Raw genomic sequence first — 18,581 nt, 5'->3', positions numbered from 1 at the left:
GACCCCTCCTAGGCGTGGCTTTACGTCCTCGCGTACGATTCGGGCTGGCCTTCGTCGAGCCTCAGTCGACTTCTCTTTCATTGATTTATAGTGTACCAAGTGAGTAAAAGTTTTAAAAGTTTGTGCCTTGTTAAATTGCGAAACGTTTTCGCTGCAGCTATTTGCAGGTCGAGAAGCGTGAAGATTTGTAAATCACATTTAATCCTTTTCCATTGTGAGGGTGAGTTTTCGCGCGCATGCATCTCGTGCTGCAGCACCGTCCATTGTAGTTTGCTGTTAGAATGCTGCAGTTTCATTTATTGCAATACGCATTTATCTTAAATCTGTTGTTTTTGGTATCTTTAGTTGTTTCAGTTGGCGCAGATGTAAGATGCATACATGCAGGATGTTTTATAGCGTACATATATTTTATAACCTAGTGTTTTTATGTGTGTGTGTGAATTTTCCAACTAGCGATTAAGCTAACTCTGGCTATCTAAAACCAGCGAGTGTTTTAGTGAATAATAAGAGAACAACGATGTTTTTAATAGTCAGACATTCATTCGGAGAGCACGGTTGTCCAGATATAATAAAAGGTATAATCCCAAAAAGTAGTTTGAACAACGTTCGGGCCTCTGGCCTGTTCATACATGCGTAGTTAGCTCGTTAACACACTAGCAACAAATAAAAGGCACCACGTAAATTAATTAGTTTTGGCGTTAATCGCTAAGGATTTTTTAAGATCCTAGAACATTTATGAACGGGCTTGAACTAATGTTTCAGTAAATGTGTAAACATTAGCCATTTTAGCATCATTGTGCAAGTCATAAATATGGCAACTTTTATTCTTAAATGTATTTTTCGAAGAGGAACATGCCTTTAAATGTTTAAAGCTTTAAATGATTTTAAATCCTTAATCAGGTTCCTGATTCATCATATCAGTCTTTTGCACATTTTAGGTCGACATGGGTAAGAAGCAGGGAAACAAATCAAAGAAAGAAGTTCAGGAAGTAGAGGAGTTTGTGGTGGAGAAAGTGATCGATCAGCGAGTGGTCAACGGAAAAGTTGAATTTTTCCTCAAGTGGAAAGGCTTTACAGAGTAAGTATTTTTTTTTTAATTCTTATTTAAACTTACTTTGATTTCTTGCAGGTATAATAAAATAGAGAAGCTATTTTTGGGAGGTTTTTGTTAATAAATTTTGCTATGTGATTAGAGTAACAAGATATGCTAATGTTTTCTTCAGTGCTGACAACACCTGGGAGCCTGAAGAGAATTTAGACTGTCCTGAACTGATTGCTGCATTCCTGGAGTCTCAGAAAGGAGTAGTGGAGAAACCAGAAGCTGTAAAAAGAAAATCCTCCACTGATGAACCAGAAACGGAGGAGAGCAAGGCAAAGAGAAAGAAGGAAATGGTAAGATATTATGTGTTGGCCATCAATTTATTTGTCACTTCAAGGCATTTTGAAGGCTCTTATCTAGAAGGTGTGATGAATTTTTAACCTTGGTTCTTATTGCTAAAACTGATGTTGCTGCAGTCTGACAAGCCAAGAGGGTTTGCGAGAAACCTTGAGCCAGAGAGGATCATTGGGGCAACTGACAGCAGTGGGGAGCTCATGTTCCTCATGAAGTGGTAAGAAACCCATGTAGTTTTCTAATTTAACTGACTGGAAATAAGAACATAATATTAAATAAAATTGACATTTTCCTCAACCTTGTGTTGCTCCAAACCTGTTTTTCTTCTGTGGAACATAATCTATTTTGAAGAATGTTTCAACTGTTTTTGTCCCAATGATGAGTTAATGGGGTCCAGAACTATATTGGATCACATCGATTTTCATTGTATGGACACAAACTTATATATATCTATCTATCTATCTATCTATCTATCTATCTATCTATCTATCTATCTATCTATCTATCTATCTATCTATCTATCATACATACATATACACACATATATATGTATATATGTGTGTGTGTATATGTATCTTTGTGTTCCACAGAATTAAGTCATACAAGTTTAAAAACAACATGAGGAAAAAATTATGACAATTTTCACTTTTGTGTGCACTATCACTTTAAGATGCTTATAAAGGCCAGTAGGGGGCAGCATGCCCACATGCAAAGCCTTTCTAAGTCGAGATATAATCACTTACACAACACAGTACTTCCTGCTCTGTCATGATACTCTGTTCATGATTCATTTTCTAGTGCTCTAACCAGAGATATGTTTTGTGTTCACAGGAAGGACTCTGATGAGGCGGACCTGGTACCTGCACGAGAGGCCAACACCCGTTGCCCACAGATAGTCATTGCCTTTTATGAGGAAAGACTAACTTGGCATTCCTGTCCTGAGGATGAGCAGCAGTAGCACCACCGCAAATCTCATTGAACCATACGTTAGTGTCTTCCACCTGTGCGGTATTAGCAGAAATGTTGATAGTCTGGTGGAGGAATTTTAAATGTATTGAGATTTGGCTGGAAGCTGTGTGCATGACTGTAGTGAACCAATGAAAGTATGTGCAGATGAGACGAGCGTTTTTAAAAGTTACCATATAGGATGCTTTAACTTTCTTTGAACTAGGTGTCACCGCAGTGCTGTTCATCATTAACGCACTGGCTTGTGTTTTTCCTCCACTCATCTTGTCATTGAAAGGGATCCAAAACATGTTTCTATTCATGTTCATAGTTTCTTTTGGTTGGCAATGTTGTCATTATTGTAGTAGTTTTTCTTTTTATTCTTGTTTACATGAATATTGGAAGTGTCTGTTTATGTAAATGTTTGTGTAAATATTTCTTATTTTTTAGTTCAATAAAGGTTTATATGCCTGCTTTTAATCTGCTTGCATGATGTCTTGAATATTCAAAGTTAGATGTTTTGTCGGATATTTATGGCTATGAAGCCTTTACTATCTGCCTCAAAACATGGTTATTTGAGTGCTTTTAAAGTGTTTTCTTTGGGCTGTTAGCATGCAATGTGCGCTTTTGTGGTGTGATGTAGTGAGCCGTTTTCCACCACGTCAAAGAAATGAGTGGAATGACTTTTTTGTTCTTGTATTTGACAGACTTTGGAACTGCTATTAAGCGTACTAAAATGTGCTTTTTGTACAAACATAATAGAGGGATCTCTGTATTAAATGGGAGAACCTCTAACATTCAAAAAACATCTGTTTGCCGTCTTCTGCTATTTTAACGCTTTGTCGAGGTTGCGAGAAGCTTCGTTAAAAACTATGGAATGACCAGATTAAAGTGCCACAGCTGTCTTGTGCCTGCTTTATAGGTCAAATCTGTTTTGCTGTAATAGATTTTAAAGGTACACTATGTAACTGTGGAGAAGCCTAGTACCTGCGTGGCTCGTCATGTACATAAACAGAATTGGCTCTGTCTACAATGTTCTTCCACAAGTCGCATGCAGTTTTGTTTAACCACTAGTTTCAAAAGTTACAAAGTGTACCTTTTAAATGAAGCTCCTTACCAATTGCTAATTAAAACAAGGAAGAGTGGGGAAAAAAACATTATTTCACAATTCATTAGTTTCCACTGGGCAGTCTCTCTTCTGTACTGGATTTTTTTTTTTTCATTACTTTTATAAGAATAAGGAGTCTTTTGTATCAGTGTGTCACTTTCGTTAGAATAGTCTCCCAACAGAATTGTGGGTTGCCTTTTTTTAAACTATGATTGCCTTTACTGTTTATGTAGGCTGTTTTGTGCTCTGTTCAAAGCACAAAATGCTTTTCATCCACAGTCATTTGAGATTTTAGGAAGTAGATGATAAATCGCCCACATTTTGTAATCAGGGCGACAAATGACTTATAAATGTTTAATTGCACAATTTAGTTGAGCCATAAATTTTCCAGAGTCAGAATCATTAATTGTCTCCTTGTTTTGTCTTTCAGGGGTTTCTCTCCTAATATTTCTGAGCGTCAATCACACAACTCAGAAATTGCTTTCCCAGTCATTAACTGGAATCTGTTAGATACATATTCTGCTTACACAAAGACAGACAGTTAACCATAGAAAAAGCAATGTGTCCAATAATGTCATTACAGTTCCTGACCTCTGCTTTCTTGCCATCAGGGTCAGAGTTCACAAGTTCATGTTCTGCACACTTTATCAGATTTTAGATGCAGAAGGCACCTCTTTCTATCTGTAAAATGTAAAATTTGCCCAAAAAATGTAACATCTGTAATCTGGGTTGTGGTAGTTATGTTATTAAATTGAGAAAAAGCTGTCATGCACCATGTATCTGACTCTTATTTAGTTATCTTGAAATTAATGAGAAGTGAAAACAGCTGCCTGATGTAACCTCACTGCCTACTAACAAATTATGACCACATATTACCGTTTGCTTAGCTGGTTGCAGGTCTCATGACAAAGATTAGCAGTATAGAGAGATGGACTTTGAGTTCTGAGGCTTTTTCCTCTCAAGAACCTGTTTTTGTAAAGTCATCCTGAAGTAGGCAGGTCAGATGACAAACTGAAAACACTCTTTACAGTCATAATAAAAAACGAAATAACTGCATTGGCACTTGTTGGCTCATGTGTGTATTTGAACTGTCTACCTTAATCCCTATATTCCCCCAATTCCAGAAAAGTTGAGACATTTTGTAAAATGCAATAAAATCAAGAATCTGTTATTCGTTTATTCTGTTTAACCTTTATTTAAAGCTGCTGTCCGTATTTTTTTTTTTTTTTGTATTCAAAATTTGCAATAAATTATGTAATAAGCGAGTACATCATGAATACACTTTCCAAACCGTGTTTTTTTTTGTCTTAAGCTGAATCATAGGAACACCTATAAGTGTTTATATTCGGACTATTTTAGACTGGTTCAGTTCGTACCACTGCGGAGTAGCACAGCCTACCTGCGTGACTCGTCATAGACATAAACGACATAAACAGAGAGAAGTAGCTCAGGCTACAATGTTCTTCCGCAAGACGCATGCAGTTCTGTTTATTAACCGCTAGAGCGCCAAAATTGGATTTTGATGGCTGCAATTCCAGTAAAAAAAACTTGGGACAGAGGCATGTTTAATACTATGTCACATCACCTTTCCTTTTAAGTATCCTTTTTAATCGTTTGGGAATTGAAGATACTAACTGTTGCAGTTTTGGAAGTGGAATTTTTGCCCAATCTCACCTGATACAAGACAGCTGCTCAACAGTCTGTGGTCATCTTTGTTTGATTCATTTCCAGTAGGAGACATATCCAGACTTGCAGGCAGGCCACTCAAGCACATCCTCTTTGTGTAGAGTGTCTAAGAAACCACTGTGTTGCATGTGCAGAATGAGGCCTGGCATTGTCTTGCTTCCCAGGAAAGATGTCATCTTGTTGGCAGTATACATCCCAATACATGCCTCCACGTCAATGGTACCTTCACACATATGCAAGTCACCCATGCTGTTTGCACTGATCCACCCCATACCATGACAGATGTTTGCTTTTGCACCTGTCGTTGATGAAAGTCTGGTCTTTTTCGTCTTTGGGACAGAGAGGTTGAAGTCTGTTTTTCCCCAAAACAAGCTGAATGGTGGACTCATCTGACCACAGCACACATTTTCACTTCGTCTTTTAGATCATCTGAAATGAGCTCGGGCCCAGAGAACTCAAGGCTATCTGTACTCCCGAGCCCATGTGGCTATAACACAGTAGCATGATGGTTCCTCACGCAATGCCATCGGAGGGCTTGAAGGTCACACACATTCAGCAGAGGTTTTCTTGCCTTGCTGTACATGTACTGAGATTTCTCTGGATTCCCTGAATCTTTTCAAAATGCATGGTATGGTGAAAGACCTAAATACTTTGCAATCTTGCATTGAAAAATGTGATTTTTGAATTGTTTGACAATTCTCTCATGAAATTTTGCACAAAGTGTTGAGGTAATCTTTGGTGGATGCTCCTTTTACCCAAACACAATATACCCTCACCATTACCGGTTCACCTGCTTATTGTGGACTGTTTCAAAACAGTTTAACTTGGATATTCTTTAATCTTTCACTTTTTTGCCTCCGTCCCAACATTTTTTGTTGCTGCCATCAACATGTATTCATATTTGCAAAATACAATTCATTTAGTGAAAAGCATTTTTTTCTTTGTACTTTTGTCAGTTAAATATAGGTTAAAGAGAATTAACAAACCACAGATTCTTGATTTTATTTTACAAAATGTCCCAACCTTTCTGGAATTGGGGTTGTATAACATCAGACAGACAGAGTGTCCTGAGTGTCTCATAAGCTCTATGTTAACAAGGGTACAATCCAATATCTGTACATCCTTATGGTCACAAGTACTGATTTTTGAATTAGGAAATCCTTTTGGTTGTTGTGGTAGAGGTAATGTCTCACAGTGGTGGACCTCATTGTGACACAGGGTTTGGTATTGATAGGTAAAAGTCCAGCTTCCCACCCTACTGGACCTTTGAGTAAATTATCAATGCAAATGTGATTGAATCTGATTAGTTTTATTTTGGAGATCTGTTCAATTATTTTAAAAATCAGCAGGTGATTTTTAACACCCCTGCAGAGCTGAAAGTGCTACTTTGGTGGTGGTGATGGTGGTGGTGGGGGTTCTCAAGTTACACAATTTTTGTATGTAAATTTCGACTCACAAACTCCACCCATGTATCACTTCCTCCAACAGTATATAAGTCAGAAAACAGTGATGTAAACTGGGTTTGCTGAATGTATGTTTGTGTAAGACATGCTGCAAATTAGTTATTTCCCATTTAACAGTGGATTTCCCAGACAGGGTAAGAAAAATACATACATTTTAGAAACTGTGCAGGATCAAAATATAATTCAAGTATACATCTAATTATTAATAGAAGTGAAAATGGAAGTTTAAAGCAAATCAGTCTCTTTTTTTAAAAAAAAAAAAAAATTTGATTAGAGTTTTTTTTTTTTTTTTTCCTGCATAGCTGAAGAATAGCCGAATGTCAAAGACTATGTCAACAAATGAACCAGAGGATCATGGAGAGCAGCAGAGCAGTCAGCTGTTACCAGAAGAGGGGAATATTGCAAGTAGCCAACCACTGAAAACCAGTCAAGCACATCAACACATGGAGGATCAAGACAAGGATCAAGACGATGGAAGGTAAAAACTATATGTTAAAGATGAAAGTGTTGTATCTGAACTAAAAAAAATATGCTAAATCTAATAAATGTGTAAAAATCTAAAATAAACAGAACCTCTAAACTTTCAATCTTTTTTAAATCCCTGATACTGCCCACTACATCAGTAAATGTGCTATTGGTAAGAATAATACATGTTAAATCATTCTAGCATTCTATCAGCTAATCAATGTTATGAGTCCTGGATTTTAATTATAAAAAATTATGAAAAAGATATGTCTTAACCTGCCTTTTAAAAATATGAATGCTAGAAGCCTCTTACACTTAATTTGGTAAACAATTCCAACATTTTGGAGCATATAGTGGCTAAAAGAAGTACCACCAAATTTTAAGATTTGCTGTATATTGTAAGTTTCAGTAAATTTTAATTTTCAGGATCGTAAACGTCGGAACTTATCTTGACAGACAGTCTGTAATATATAAAGGTGCCAGATTATAAAGTGTTTTATAAATTATAAAAGAACCATAAGTCTTTTGGTGAACTGGAAACCAATTTAATTCCATTGGTGTAATATACTCTCTCTCCTTTTATTGTTTTACTCTGGCTGCTGAATTTTGTATTAATTGCAGCTATACAAACCTTATGCAAGCCAGTATAGCATTATAATAATCAAGAAGAGAAAAGATAAATGCATTAATTAATTTCTTTGCATCATTTAAAGATTAAAAAGGATGAATCCTGGCAAAATTTCTCATATGACAAAAACAAGTTTTTGTCCGTTGATTAATATGAATATAAAACTCAGGTCACAGTCCAAAATGACATCCAAGTTCTTTATTTCTTTCTTAGATTGCAGGGCCAAGGTGTCCTATCCTCTCCCTCTCCCTCTCATGCTTTGGGCCCACAATAAGAATTTTAGTTTTATCTTTGTTCATTTTCAAAAAAAAATTTTCATCCATTTTACAATGCTGGACAGACAGTCAGACAACCTCTCTATAATACAACAGTGTCTCTGAACTCAAGAAATGTATAGGCCTAGTTGTATCATTAGAATAAAAATGGAAAATTCATGTCATTTCTGAATTATGTTGCCCAAAGGGAGCATGTATGACAATAAAAGTGGCCCAAGAATTGATCCATGAGGAACACCATATATTATTTCATATGTGACCCTGGATCACAAAACCAGTCATAAGTCACACGGGTATATTTGTAGCAATAGCCAATATTACATTGTATGGGTCAAAATTATCGATTTTTTTTTTTATGCCAAAAATCATTAGGATATTAAGTAAAGATCATGTTCCATGAAGATATTTTATACATTTCCTACCATAAATATATCAAAAATGTATTTTTGTGAGTGGATATGCATTGCTAAGGACTTCATTTGGACAAATTTAAAGGTGATTTTCTCAATATTTAGATTTTTTTTCTCAGATTCCAGATTTTCAAATAGTTGTATCTCAGGCCAAATATTGCCCTATCCTAACAAACCATACATTAACGGAAAGCTTATTTATTCAGCTTTCATATGATGTATAAATCTCAATTTAAAAAAATTGACCCTTATGTCTGGTTTTGTGGTCCAGGTTCACAAATATCTTTGATATACATTTACCTATTAACTAGTTCCTTTCTGTAATACATTAGATATGCATACTGAAATATGTGATTATAAAACAAATATTTGTTTTTCATTATAGTAAATACCTAAACTCCACATAAAAATATATTTTGATGGTTTATTTTTTGTTATGACTAAATAAATATAAATTATTTGTATTTTTTTTGTCTTTGGAGAATAGTTACGCAAAATAGCAAACTTTCTTCTCAGTTTGGAACTTTTGGCAATTATATCCATATATGTTGAAAAAGACTCACTGATAATTGAAAATGTTGGGTCTTGTGGCAACATGCCCTGTCCACATACCACATAAAGAGAGATGCTGAGATAGATGTCATGTACCACCCACAGACCACACATGTGGTGATTGTTATGTGACCTGGCTTCCTAAATTCTGGAACATTTTGTTAGACTGTAAAAATGAAACTGAAACGGTAAAAGATACATACTTATTTCTCCTTACAAGATTTTTTATTATTATTTTTTGCTTCTATACCAGCCTGTTTAATATTTCTACATGTAAATGATCTCTATTATGATTGGCTATGATTGACTTTGCATGTGTAATAACGGTTTTGGGTTGTGGCTTTACTGTCAATGTCCCATTTAGTTTGCAAAGAAGGATATAGCCTGGCCAGAGCATCACAAATCTAATACACATCTAAATACCAACTGGAATTAGGAAGTTGGAAACATGTAGGGGGCCATTTGTTTCTATGTTAATATAGTTAAATCATGATGTCAATGACCTATTTTTGCAACTTTGTTCCAGTAGTAGGTTCTGGGTGGATTAGGGAGGGACCTTATCATTGTGAATGTTAGTTCATCATTTATTTCAAAAAAGCAAGTAGCCTAAACCTGTTCTTCAAGGTATGAACTGACAAATGATACCGTAGTTCCATGGAACATTTCTCACCTATAATTATTCTAGAACTTTTCTTTCCTTGTTATTAGACAAATCGATCACTGATAGTGGTTTGTAGGCTACATAATTTTCCCAAATCAATAGGCTAACAACTCACATATTATGTAATATTTACATTTTATCTGGTGTAATAATACCGTTGCTGAAGCACCTGCTGATAAACAATAAACGTAGTCTAGATAGGCTAATGAGAAGTATTTTCAGAGTGAGAACCGCGCATGCGCACATCAAACTCTGAAAGTCAAAAAAAAAAAAAAAAAATTCCCCACACGCGAACTTGCAGCCAGTTTTAATCACACCAGTCTCAGGAGCACCTGGAGAGCGGCGGAAGAGTAACAAAACACCAAGGCTTACATAAAACACGACAGAAAAGGTGAGAATAACAAATAATGTATCCCAGTGTATATAACGTGAAATTATATGTAAACATAGGCTTTACTATAATGAATGTTATCGAAACAGTAGAAAACGTTTGTGGAGTACAGCTGTTGTTCAAGTGTTTCAGTGAAAACTAGCCGTTCAGCGAGATTTTCAAACAGAACATCACCGCGGAATGGTTCTTTTTTTCACACTGCAGTTTATTTTTCTCTTTTTAAATTTAATGTCACCACGTTTGATTTCTTTTCTTATAAAGTTCTTTGACTTTTGTTAAAACTATTCTTTGATCTTTTTGCGCAGTGCATTGAAAGTTTCCAGCCTTGGTTATATATATAAGTTATATATATATAAAACAGTACCAAAAGGTCAGGGTAGCCATGAACCAACTTCAGTCCAGGGTGCTTAGGGTAACTCGCTGTCTGCTGGCCAATTAGTCTGGGATTCCTAGTCAACTCGAGTAATTAAGTTATCATCATAGTGAATTAGTTTGAATATGAATGAACGTCACTGATGGCATGTTTGTTTGGGCTAATGCTGATGGGATGTCCATTTTAGTATGCACAAAAAAGGGAAAGTGATCCGCTTTATAATTCACATTAGACCATTCTCTCTTAGGTAGCATGCTATTATTAAGCATATACAGCAAAACAAAGTCTAAATTAATTAAAAGAGTATAAAGGAATGTCTGCGTTTGCTGTAACATAAGATTAATTTATTGTTTTAATGTCTGACATTAGCCCATTCCTCACTGGGACCTGCTACCCTGCTCAGTTATGAAATGTCAGCATTGCTGCTCAATCACTTCAATGAAGTGTTTAGTCTCACATTGATTTAACAGATGAATCACAGTTATAACACTATAAAACTTGTTAGTTGTTATTTTTAGACCATTTCCTATTTAAAGTAATTTTTTTTCTCTAGTCTTAGTCCAAGAGAACCAAAACAATCCAAATACTAAAATCACTCAAAACCAGTCTCTTTCTTTTTCCAGTCAAATCTCTGAGATGGAAAATGCATGCTTTGTGAAGAAGGTCAGTGTCTTTTTTTTTTTTTCTTTACATTTCATGTTCATCAACAGTTTCACTCTGTGACTCAGCTATTTTTATCTACATAGCTGATTGTTTTTGTTGTTGTTGTTGTTGTTGTTGTTGTTTTTTGATAATGAAACCATGGCTTTAAAAATCAGTAAAGCATTACATCTCATCTTGTGACTGGTGCCCTGATGTGCAAAATTATATTCAAATACAAATTAAGTCTACTCAAATAGACTATTTTATTTTGATAAAATTAAATGTTGATATTTGAAGCATTTAACTAGTTACTTTTTTTCCATTGCCTTTTTAGTTCAATGAACACTTGATCATTGTAAGAGAGAAAGAAAATGAAAGCCTCTTTAGTGGAAACAATTTTTTAATTACACCTTGTAACTGAACTAAAATTGCATCAGGCCTTTTGTCTGGAATTTTTCAAGAGGAAACTGGCAGCACAAAATTCCACTGGCTGCAGTTCACATTATTTGTTTAATTTGTTTATCAAATTTCTATTCACAACCATGCAATACTATAAAGGCTAACTTGCATAAAAATTATTTATATTTTGGGATATGTTTATTTCAAAATAATGGCTCTCCTATTTTTTTATATTTTCTGAATGACTATATGATCAGGTGCAATATGGGTTATATGCAACAAACTTCTGTATTCTTCCACTGTCTTTTGTATGTGCTTCGTTAAAGGGTCAGTTCTCCCAAAAATGAAATTTATGTCATTAATTACTCACCCTCATATCGTTCCACACCCGTAAGAACCTTCGTTCATCTTTGGAACACAGATTAAGATATTTTTTGATAAAATCCAAGAGGTAGGCTATATGACTCGTCCATAGACGGCAATTTAAAGGTGATGTTTTGTTTTATACATTTTTGCAATATTACTTGAAACTGTCTTTACTAACTGATAAAAGACTATTTATTAGGTGCACTGAAAGTAATAATATTAATATACATCATCTGTGCACGAGGTAAGGCCTTAAAAACATCAGCCAAGCGATTGGCCCTCTGGCTTGTCAATCACTGCCGTGACGTTCCTTGTGAGAGACATGCGCGGATTGGCCCTCTGGCTTGTCAATCAATCACTGCCATGACGTTCCTTGTGAGAGACGAGCGCGGCTGCGCACTCCAGTAACTTTCCACACTCCACAGACGCTGCATGCAATGTTTTTGTCCGGAGACAGGAGTAACAACCACAGATTATGAGTTACCTGCGGTGAGTCCGACATAATGAATACACTAACACGACACAGCGAATGACGGTGGTAAACACTCGTGTTCCAATACGAGTGTTTACATTTCAAAAACTCAGGTTTCTGAGGAATCTTTGGTTTCTCAGTCGACAAAAAGATCCTCTTTAGCACCTTTAACCACCACTTTCAAGGTCCAGAAAGGTACTTAAGTCGACGTGACTGCAGCGGTTCAACCTTAATTTTATGCGACGAGGATACTTTTTATTCAACAATATCTTTTCTTCTCTGTTATTCTCATACACTGTTTACATTCAGCGCTTTCAGTTTTTCCGTCAGAAATTGTTCTGACGTCAAAAATATCTTGTGTTCTGAACATAAACGAAGGTCTTACGGGTGTGGAACGACATGAGGTGAGTAATTAATAACAGAATTTTCATTTTTGAGTGAACTAACCCTAGCTCATTGATATGACTTATACATGTTGGTTAAAGGGATAGTTCACCCAAAAAAGAAAATTTGATGTTTATCTGCTTACCCCCAGGGCCTCCAAGATGTAGGTGACTTTTTTTTCTTCAGTCGAACGCAAATTATGATTTTTAACTGCAACCGCTGCCGTCTGTCAGTCAAATAATAGCAGTGATTGGGAACTTGAACAATAAGAGTCGAAAAAACTTCCATAGACAAATCCAAATTAAACCCTGCGGCTCGTGACGGCACATTGATGTCTTAAGACACGAAACGATCGGTTTGTGCGAGAAACCGAACAGTATTTATATAATTTTTTACCTCTAATACACCACTATGTCCAACTCCGTTCAGCTTCCGGTTAGTGAGGAAGTGACAACGGAAGTGATGTCTCACGCTCATTGAAGTCTATTGGCGAGACATCACTTCCGTCATCAGAACGCGTTTTTTGACCTCACTAACCGGAAGCTGAATGGAGTTGGACATAGTGGTGTATTAGAGGTAAAAAATTATATAAATACTGTTCGGTTTCTCACACAAACCGATTGTTTCGTGTCTTAGGACATCAATGTGTCGTCACGAGCCGCAGGTTTTAATTTTGATTTGTCTAAGCAAGTTTTATTTACTGTTATAGTTGAAGTTCCCATCTACTGCTATTATTTGACTGACAGACGGCAGCGGTTGCAGTTAAAAATCATAATTTGCGTTCGACTGGAGAAACAAATTCACCTACATCTTGGATGTACTGGGGGTAAGCAGATAAACATCAAATTTTCATTTTTGGGTGAACTATCCCTTTAAAGGAAATTGTCATTTTGCCAGGAAGTTCCAGTAAAAACCCTTTGCAATGTCTAAAATTTATAGGGAAGTTCTGTTTGACCTCAAATGGATTTGTTGGCTGTGATGCAACAAAGTGTATTGTTTCGAAAAATTCCAATTGCACATTACAAACAAAGAGGTGTAAAATACCCTACAAAACTCCAGTTAGTGTAAAATGTGGATGAAAGGGCAGGTTCTGAATCAACACTTATCTTAAAAAAGGGTAAAACTGTAACTCATAATAGAAAAAAAAAACGAAGCACACTTTCGGCTGTGTCACTTCCTTGATCGATTTGAAACACTTCAGTGATTGTAAACACTTAACACTGACTGTTTCTCTTGTTGCAGGAGTTTGTAAGTGTATGGGTACGAGATCCTCAGGTACACAAGGAGGATTTCTGGCACGCGTACATCAGCTATGAGATCTGTCTTCACGTGAGTGCAGTACAGCACATGTTTATATTGCACTTGTTGTTACTGGGGAATGTTGTTGATCAGACAACTTGATATTCTTATGGATGTTTGCTCTCTGTCTGTGCATATTTTTTTTGGCATCGCAACATGTTTACCAATGAGAACATTCGATATATTCATCTTAATTACAGACCAATAGTATGTGTTTCCGGAAGAAGACCTCTTGTGTGAGGAGGAGGTATAGTGAGTTTGTTTGGTTGCGGCAGAAACTACAGAACAACGCTCTGCTCATGTAAGTACATTTGAGGATTTAACACTGTAGCAAATACAATATTATGTTTTTATTTTAAATAAAAATAAAGCAGAAAAAAAGTACTGTGTGGTCATTTGGTATTATCAAAGGTGCAATATGTAAGATTTTTGCAGTAAAATATCCAAAAACCACTAGGCCAGTATTATATATTTTGCTCACTTGAGTACTTAAAATATCCCAAATGTTTCCAACTATTTGTAAATCGTGAGGAAAATTTTAACCAATTTTAACCAAGGCTCCGGGACGTGTGAAGTTGCCTGTCAATTGCGTCATATCTGCGTTACCCTCAGTTTCTGGTTTTATTTTGTAAAAACCATGGAAACACCAACGACGCTTTAATATTTACGTTTTAATAGACATGGGAACAACTATTTGGGTACATTTATAGACAGAAAACTAATCATTGTTATATAGCTCAACACATTTAGTCTTATTGTTTAAATCAATTTTTTTTTTTTTTTTTTTTTTGCGAGTACCATGCTAACATGGCATAATCAGATGCAGCTTTATTTTTAGTAACAGTAATACATAATTTTCTCCGTCATACAATATGTTTTAAAATTAATTGCATGCCATTTATCAACACAAGCCATCCGGCATTTAATATAATATTCTTATATAATATATCTTACTGCAGTGTGTCTCAAACAAGTGTCTCACAGCAGCCGCCGAGCAAACGCACAGAGTAACATCATAACATAATTTTCAACACTCTCAAATGTATCTAATATGATAAACAGAGCCGTGTTACCTTATACTCATGACCGGAAAAGCGGAAACGGCGCCGGCGACTGTGGCATAATAAAGGTTCCGCTCCTTGTGAGGCAAATGTTACGCGATCGCTCCAGCGGCCTCGTTCAGCTCTCACAACACTCGGCCCTGCTCTGCTTCATACTACAGTAACATTAATAATCACATCCATGAACATGATTTCTTTCTGAGTCCTATCCTGATTGTTTCCACCAGCTGTGATGTGAAGACCACATGTACCAAGATTCTACGCTCAAACTTGCCGTCATCAATCTACGCCTTTGTTTTGAATAGGACTCTAGCGGACAGAAATCTTACATATTGAACCTTTAAGGGTCTTATAAAGTCACTGCATGCTTAAAATTTGTTGTTAATGAAATTAGTGTAATCTCTCCCTTTCTTTGCAACATGTCTTTTGTTTCTGTAGAGAGTTACCTAAACTCCCTCCCTGGAATCCTTTCTTCAATCTCAATAACGACATCCAGATCACTCAACGGATGCAGGGGCTGCAACAGTTTCTTGAGGCGTGAGTTTCTTCAGTCACTTCAAGTTTTTGGTCATCGTTTATGATAAACTTGATTAAAATATAATTCAGTAATTATGTCATGTCTATTCTATATTAGACAAGAAGGAAATGCAGTATTTTTGCCATCTAGTGGCTGCTGTAACAAGACACATTCCCAGTAATCCTTTAGATAGAGTAAATATTTTTTACTCTAACCAAAAGCATTTTTTCCCAAACATATAGTATATATTTGTCCAATATTTAATAGTATAGATAATATAGAAATTAAAATAGATAAAGCATTTGACAGTATTTTATTGTATAGCATTCATATTTATTCTTTGTCGAAGTCATCAAAGGCAGTGTATTTTTGTATTTCTTTAAATAGCCTCATCACCAATTTCTAAAAGTCACTATACTTCATGTAGTTTTATTTAATTGTTTGTGTTTATAGGGTTCTACAGACACCATTACTGCTGTCAGACAGTCGACTGCACCTGTTCTTGCAGTCACAACTGAGCATTGCAAAAATGGATGCGTGTGCACGGGGACTGACGCATTACACCGTCGCACAGGCAATACAGCGATGTATCGGTGAAGCACGCTTCCCTCCGGAGGAACAGCATCAAGAAGAAGACTGCAAAACATCCTGTGACTCAGACTGTGACAGGTGTGTGCCCCTGTCTCACTATATCGTAAACTTCTCCAGTGTTTTTTTTATTTTTAGGTCAATTTCTTATTTCTTTTATTCATCTATAATGCCATGGTAGAACTTTATTACCATTTATACATAGTAAATGTTGAGAGACATTTTGCCATTTAATAAATAAGAGGGGCATTTAAATATGTAGATTGATTCAAATAATGTATATAGTCATTACACTGAATACATGAATATTCGTGTCTGATTGATTTTTGTATGGCATTTATTTTATTTTGCAGTACAACATCCTCTGGCTTGGGTAATAGTATAGGACCTGCTACACCCGTTGAAGAAGACTTGTCCCATAGTGAGAGCTTTGCCCATGAATTTCAAACCACAACCCCTGAGGCAGAACTCTTCAGCAGCCTGTCTTCATCTCCTAGCAACCCGCAGCATGTGCACCCTTGACATACACTCAGTTATATGAACTAAAGAGATGTACATATACACATACATACACATATATAATCAAAGAGAGTCCCAGTTACTGCTTACAGCCTCCAGAGTTATATTTGGATGGATAATGAGTGAAAAAAGGTCTTGATTGTTTTATTACATGTCATATTTGTGTTTTCATGTTGTTTGATATCTTCTTTTAATCTCTCTCTCTCTCTCTCATATATATATATATATATATCTTTATTTCATATCCTGTGGTCATCATATTAAATCATCCTCCTTAACTGAAGAGCTGACCTGGAAAGAAAAAAAAACAAACAATTGGAGTAAAGTGAACAGGAGTGAATGACCGTATGAATTACAAAGTTAAGCATCATTATAAATGTTTTTCTTGATGTCATTCCGGTGTCCACTGTATGCGTTTAATGTGTGCCTGACAAAAAAGTTTTTTAAATCCCTTCAGCATTTTCTTCTGTACAGATGTGATTTAGTTTAACAGATTTTAAAACAATAACAGTAAGTTAAATATCACATTACTTTATTTCTTAGAAAATCTTATTATATTAACATAGCTGAAGACTGTAAATGTTTGAGGAAAGAGTGTTTTAAGTACATTTTTATTGTGATTTATTTAGTGTTGAGTGATGAATAAATGTTTTTTTTTTTTTAAAAATGGACGGAATTTGTTGATGAAATGGAATGATTTGTTAATCCAACAATATGGCCTTATCATTTTAGGACAAAGGACATCATCAGTATATGAGAAACATAAAAAATTGCAAAGGTCATTGGTGCATAAGAGCTGGATACAACCATGTTTATGTTTCCTCTAATATGGACCACTTGTTTGAAAGATTAAAGGGTTAGGTAAAATTATGCCATTAATTACTCACCCTAATGTCGTTCCACACCCATAAGACTTTCGTTCATCTTCGGAACACAAATTAAGATATTTTTTGATAAAATCCCATGGCTCAGTAAGCCCTGCATCGCCAGCAATAACACTCCCTTTTTCAATGCCCAGAAAGCTACTAAAAACATATTTAAAACAGTTCATGTGACTACAGTGGTTCAACCGTAATATTATAAAGTGACGAGAATACTTTTTGTGCACCAAAAATAACAAAATAGCGACTCAATATCTAGAGGTGGGTGATTTCAAAACACTGCTTCATGAAGCTTTACAAATCTTTTGTTTTGAATCAGTGGTTTGGAGAGTGAATCAAACTGCCAAAGTCACGTGAACCGTTGAAAAAAGTATTCTCGTTGCTTTATAATATTAAGGTTAAACCACTGTAGTCACATGAACTGTTTTAAATATGTTTTCAGTAACTTTCTGGGCATTGAAAAGGGGAGTGTTATTGCTAGTGATGCAGGACTTACTGAGCCATCGTATTTTATCAAAAACATCGTAATTTGTGTTCTGAAGATGAACAAAGGTCTTATGGGTGTGGAATGACATGAGGCTGAGTAATTAATGACAGAATTTTTGGGTGAACTAACCCTTTATGGGGTAGATGATGTACCTAACCTGGGATGCGTTTCCCGAAAGCATCGTTGGTGAACCATGGTCGTAAGTCCCATTGAACTCTATTGGTAATGACCAAACTTGCGACCATAGTTCGCTTCGGGAAACGCGCCCCTGGCCAGATGCTAAATGGTTGTCTTTATCTCTCTCTCCACACACAACGCAGCACTTCTTCAGTATCTAATCGTTGTTTAAGAGAGAGATTAAACTCTCTATAAATGAGGGGTGAAGTTTTTGACAGTAATGTTTTGTTGAAAACAGTGGTCTGATTGGGGTTATGTTCGATCTGCGTAGGTGTAGATTCATCAGCATCTAGCAGCAGCCGATAAACACTTTCAGTATTGTCATCCTGATCGCCAGAAGCACAAAACCCCACCAATCTCTGCTGCTCCCAATCACCATCACTGTGGTGCCAAAACTAAACCCAAACCCATTCTGTTATTATATACAGTATATTTATTA

General features: G+C 35.9%; 2 protein-coding genes across 4 annotated transcripts; both read left to right on the top strand.

The window, feature by feature from the left end:
• Window positions 1–4,520, top strand: cbx3a (chromobox homolog 3a (HP1 gamma homolog, Drosophila)). 2 transcript variants are annotated; one of them, XM_067411113.1, is made up of 5 exons: window positions 1–99; window positions 939–1,078; window positions 1,224–1,392; window positions 1,516–1,610; window positions 2,225–4,520. In XM_067411113.1, the coding sequence occupies exons 2-5, from the start codon at window positions 945–947 to the stop codon at window positions 2,349–2,351; spliced, it is 525 nt and encodes a 174-aa protein (XP_067267214.1). In that variant the 5' UTR covers window positions 1–99; window positions 939–944; the 3' UTR covers window positions 2,352–4,520. The 2 variants fall into 2 exon arrangements, with proteins under 2 accessions (XP_067267214.1, XP_067267213.1); XM_067411112.1 differs by having other exon boundaries at window positions 25–220.
• A 2,144-nt stretch (window positions 4,521–6,664) lies between these two features.
• On the top strand, window positions 6,665–17,283 carry snx10a (sorting nexin 10a). Of its 2 annotated transcripts, XM_067361565.1 has the most exons (8): window positions 6,665–6,729; window positions 6,898–7,073; window positions 10,974–11,013; window positions 13,856–13,942; window positions 14,113–14,213; window positions 15,412–15,510; window positions 15,944–16,159; window positions 16,432–17,283. In XM_067361565.1, the coding sequence occupies exons 2-8, from the start codon at window positions 6,913–6,915 to the stop codon at window positions 16,598–16,600; spliced, it is 873 nt and encodes a 290-aa protein (XP_067217666.1). In that variant the 5' UTR covers window positions 6,665–6,729; window positions 6,898–6,912; the 3' UTR covers window positions 16,601–17,283. The 2 variants fall into 2 exon arrangements, with proteins under 2 accessions (XP_067217666.1, XP_067217667.1); XM_067361566.1 differs by lacking the exons at window positions 6,665–6,729; window positions 6,898–7,073 and adding an exon at window positions 9,710–9,977.
• The last annotated feature ends 1,298 nt before the right edge of the window (window positions 17,284–18,581 follow it).

This window comes from Chanodichthys erythropterus, chromosome 15 (genome assembly GCF_024489055.1).
Source record: "Chanodichthys erythropterus isolate Z2021 chromosome 15, ASM2448905v1, whole genome shotgun sequence".
Lineage (NCBI taxonomy): Eukaryota > Metazoa > Chordata > Actinopteri > Cypriniformes > Xenocyprididae > Chanodichthys > Chanodichthys erythropterus.
Note: the sequence above shows the minus strand (reverse complement) of the source record. Positions and strands in the feature narration are given on the sequence as shown.

Excerpts from the sequence above, each read along its gene's own strand:
- cbx3a (XM_067411113.1), top strand. The coding sequence starts at position 945 with ATGGGTAAGAAGCAGGGAAACAAATCAAAGAAAGAAGTTCAGGAAGTA. Across the intron at positions 1,079-1,223 it reads AAGTGGAAAGGCTTTACAGA|TGCTGACAACACCTGGGAGC; the intron begins GTAAGTATTTTT and ends TGTTTTCTTCAG. Across the intron at positions 1,393-1,515 it reads CAAAGAGAAAGAAGGAAATG|TCTGACAAGCCAAGAGGGTT; the intron begins GTAAGATATTAT and ends ATGTTGCTGCAG.
- snx10a (XM_067361565.1), top strand. The coding sequence starts at position 6,913 with ATGTCAAAGACTATGTCAACAAATGAACCAGAGGATCATGGAGAGCAG. Across the intron at positions 11,014-13,855 it reads ATGCATGCTTTGTGAAGAAG|GAGTTTGTAAGTGTATGGGT; the intron begins GTCAGTGTCTTT and ends CTCTTGTTGCAG. Across the intron at positions 14,214-15,411 it reads CAGAACAACGCTCTGCTCAT|AGAGTTACCTAAACTCCCTC; the intron begins GTAAGTACATTT and ends TTGTTTCTGTAG.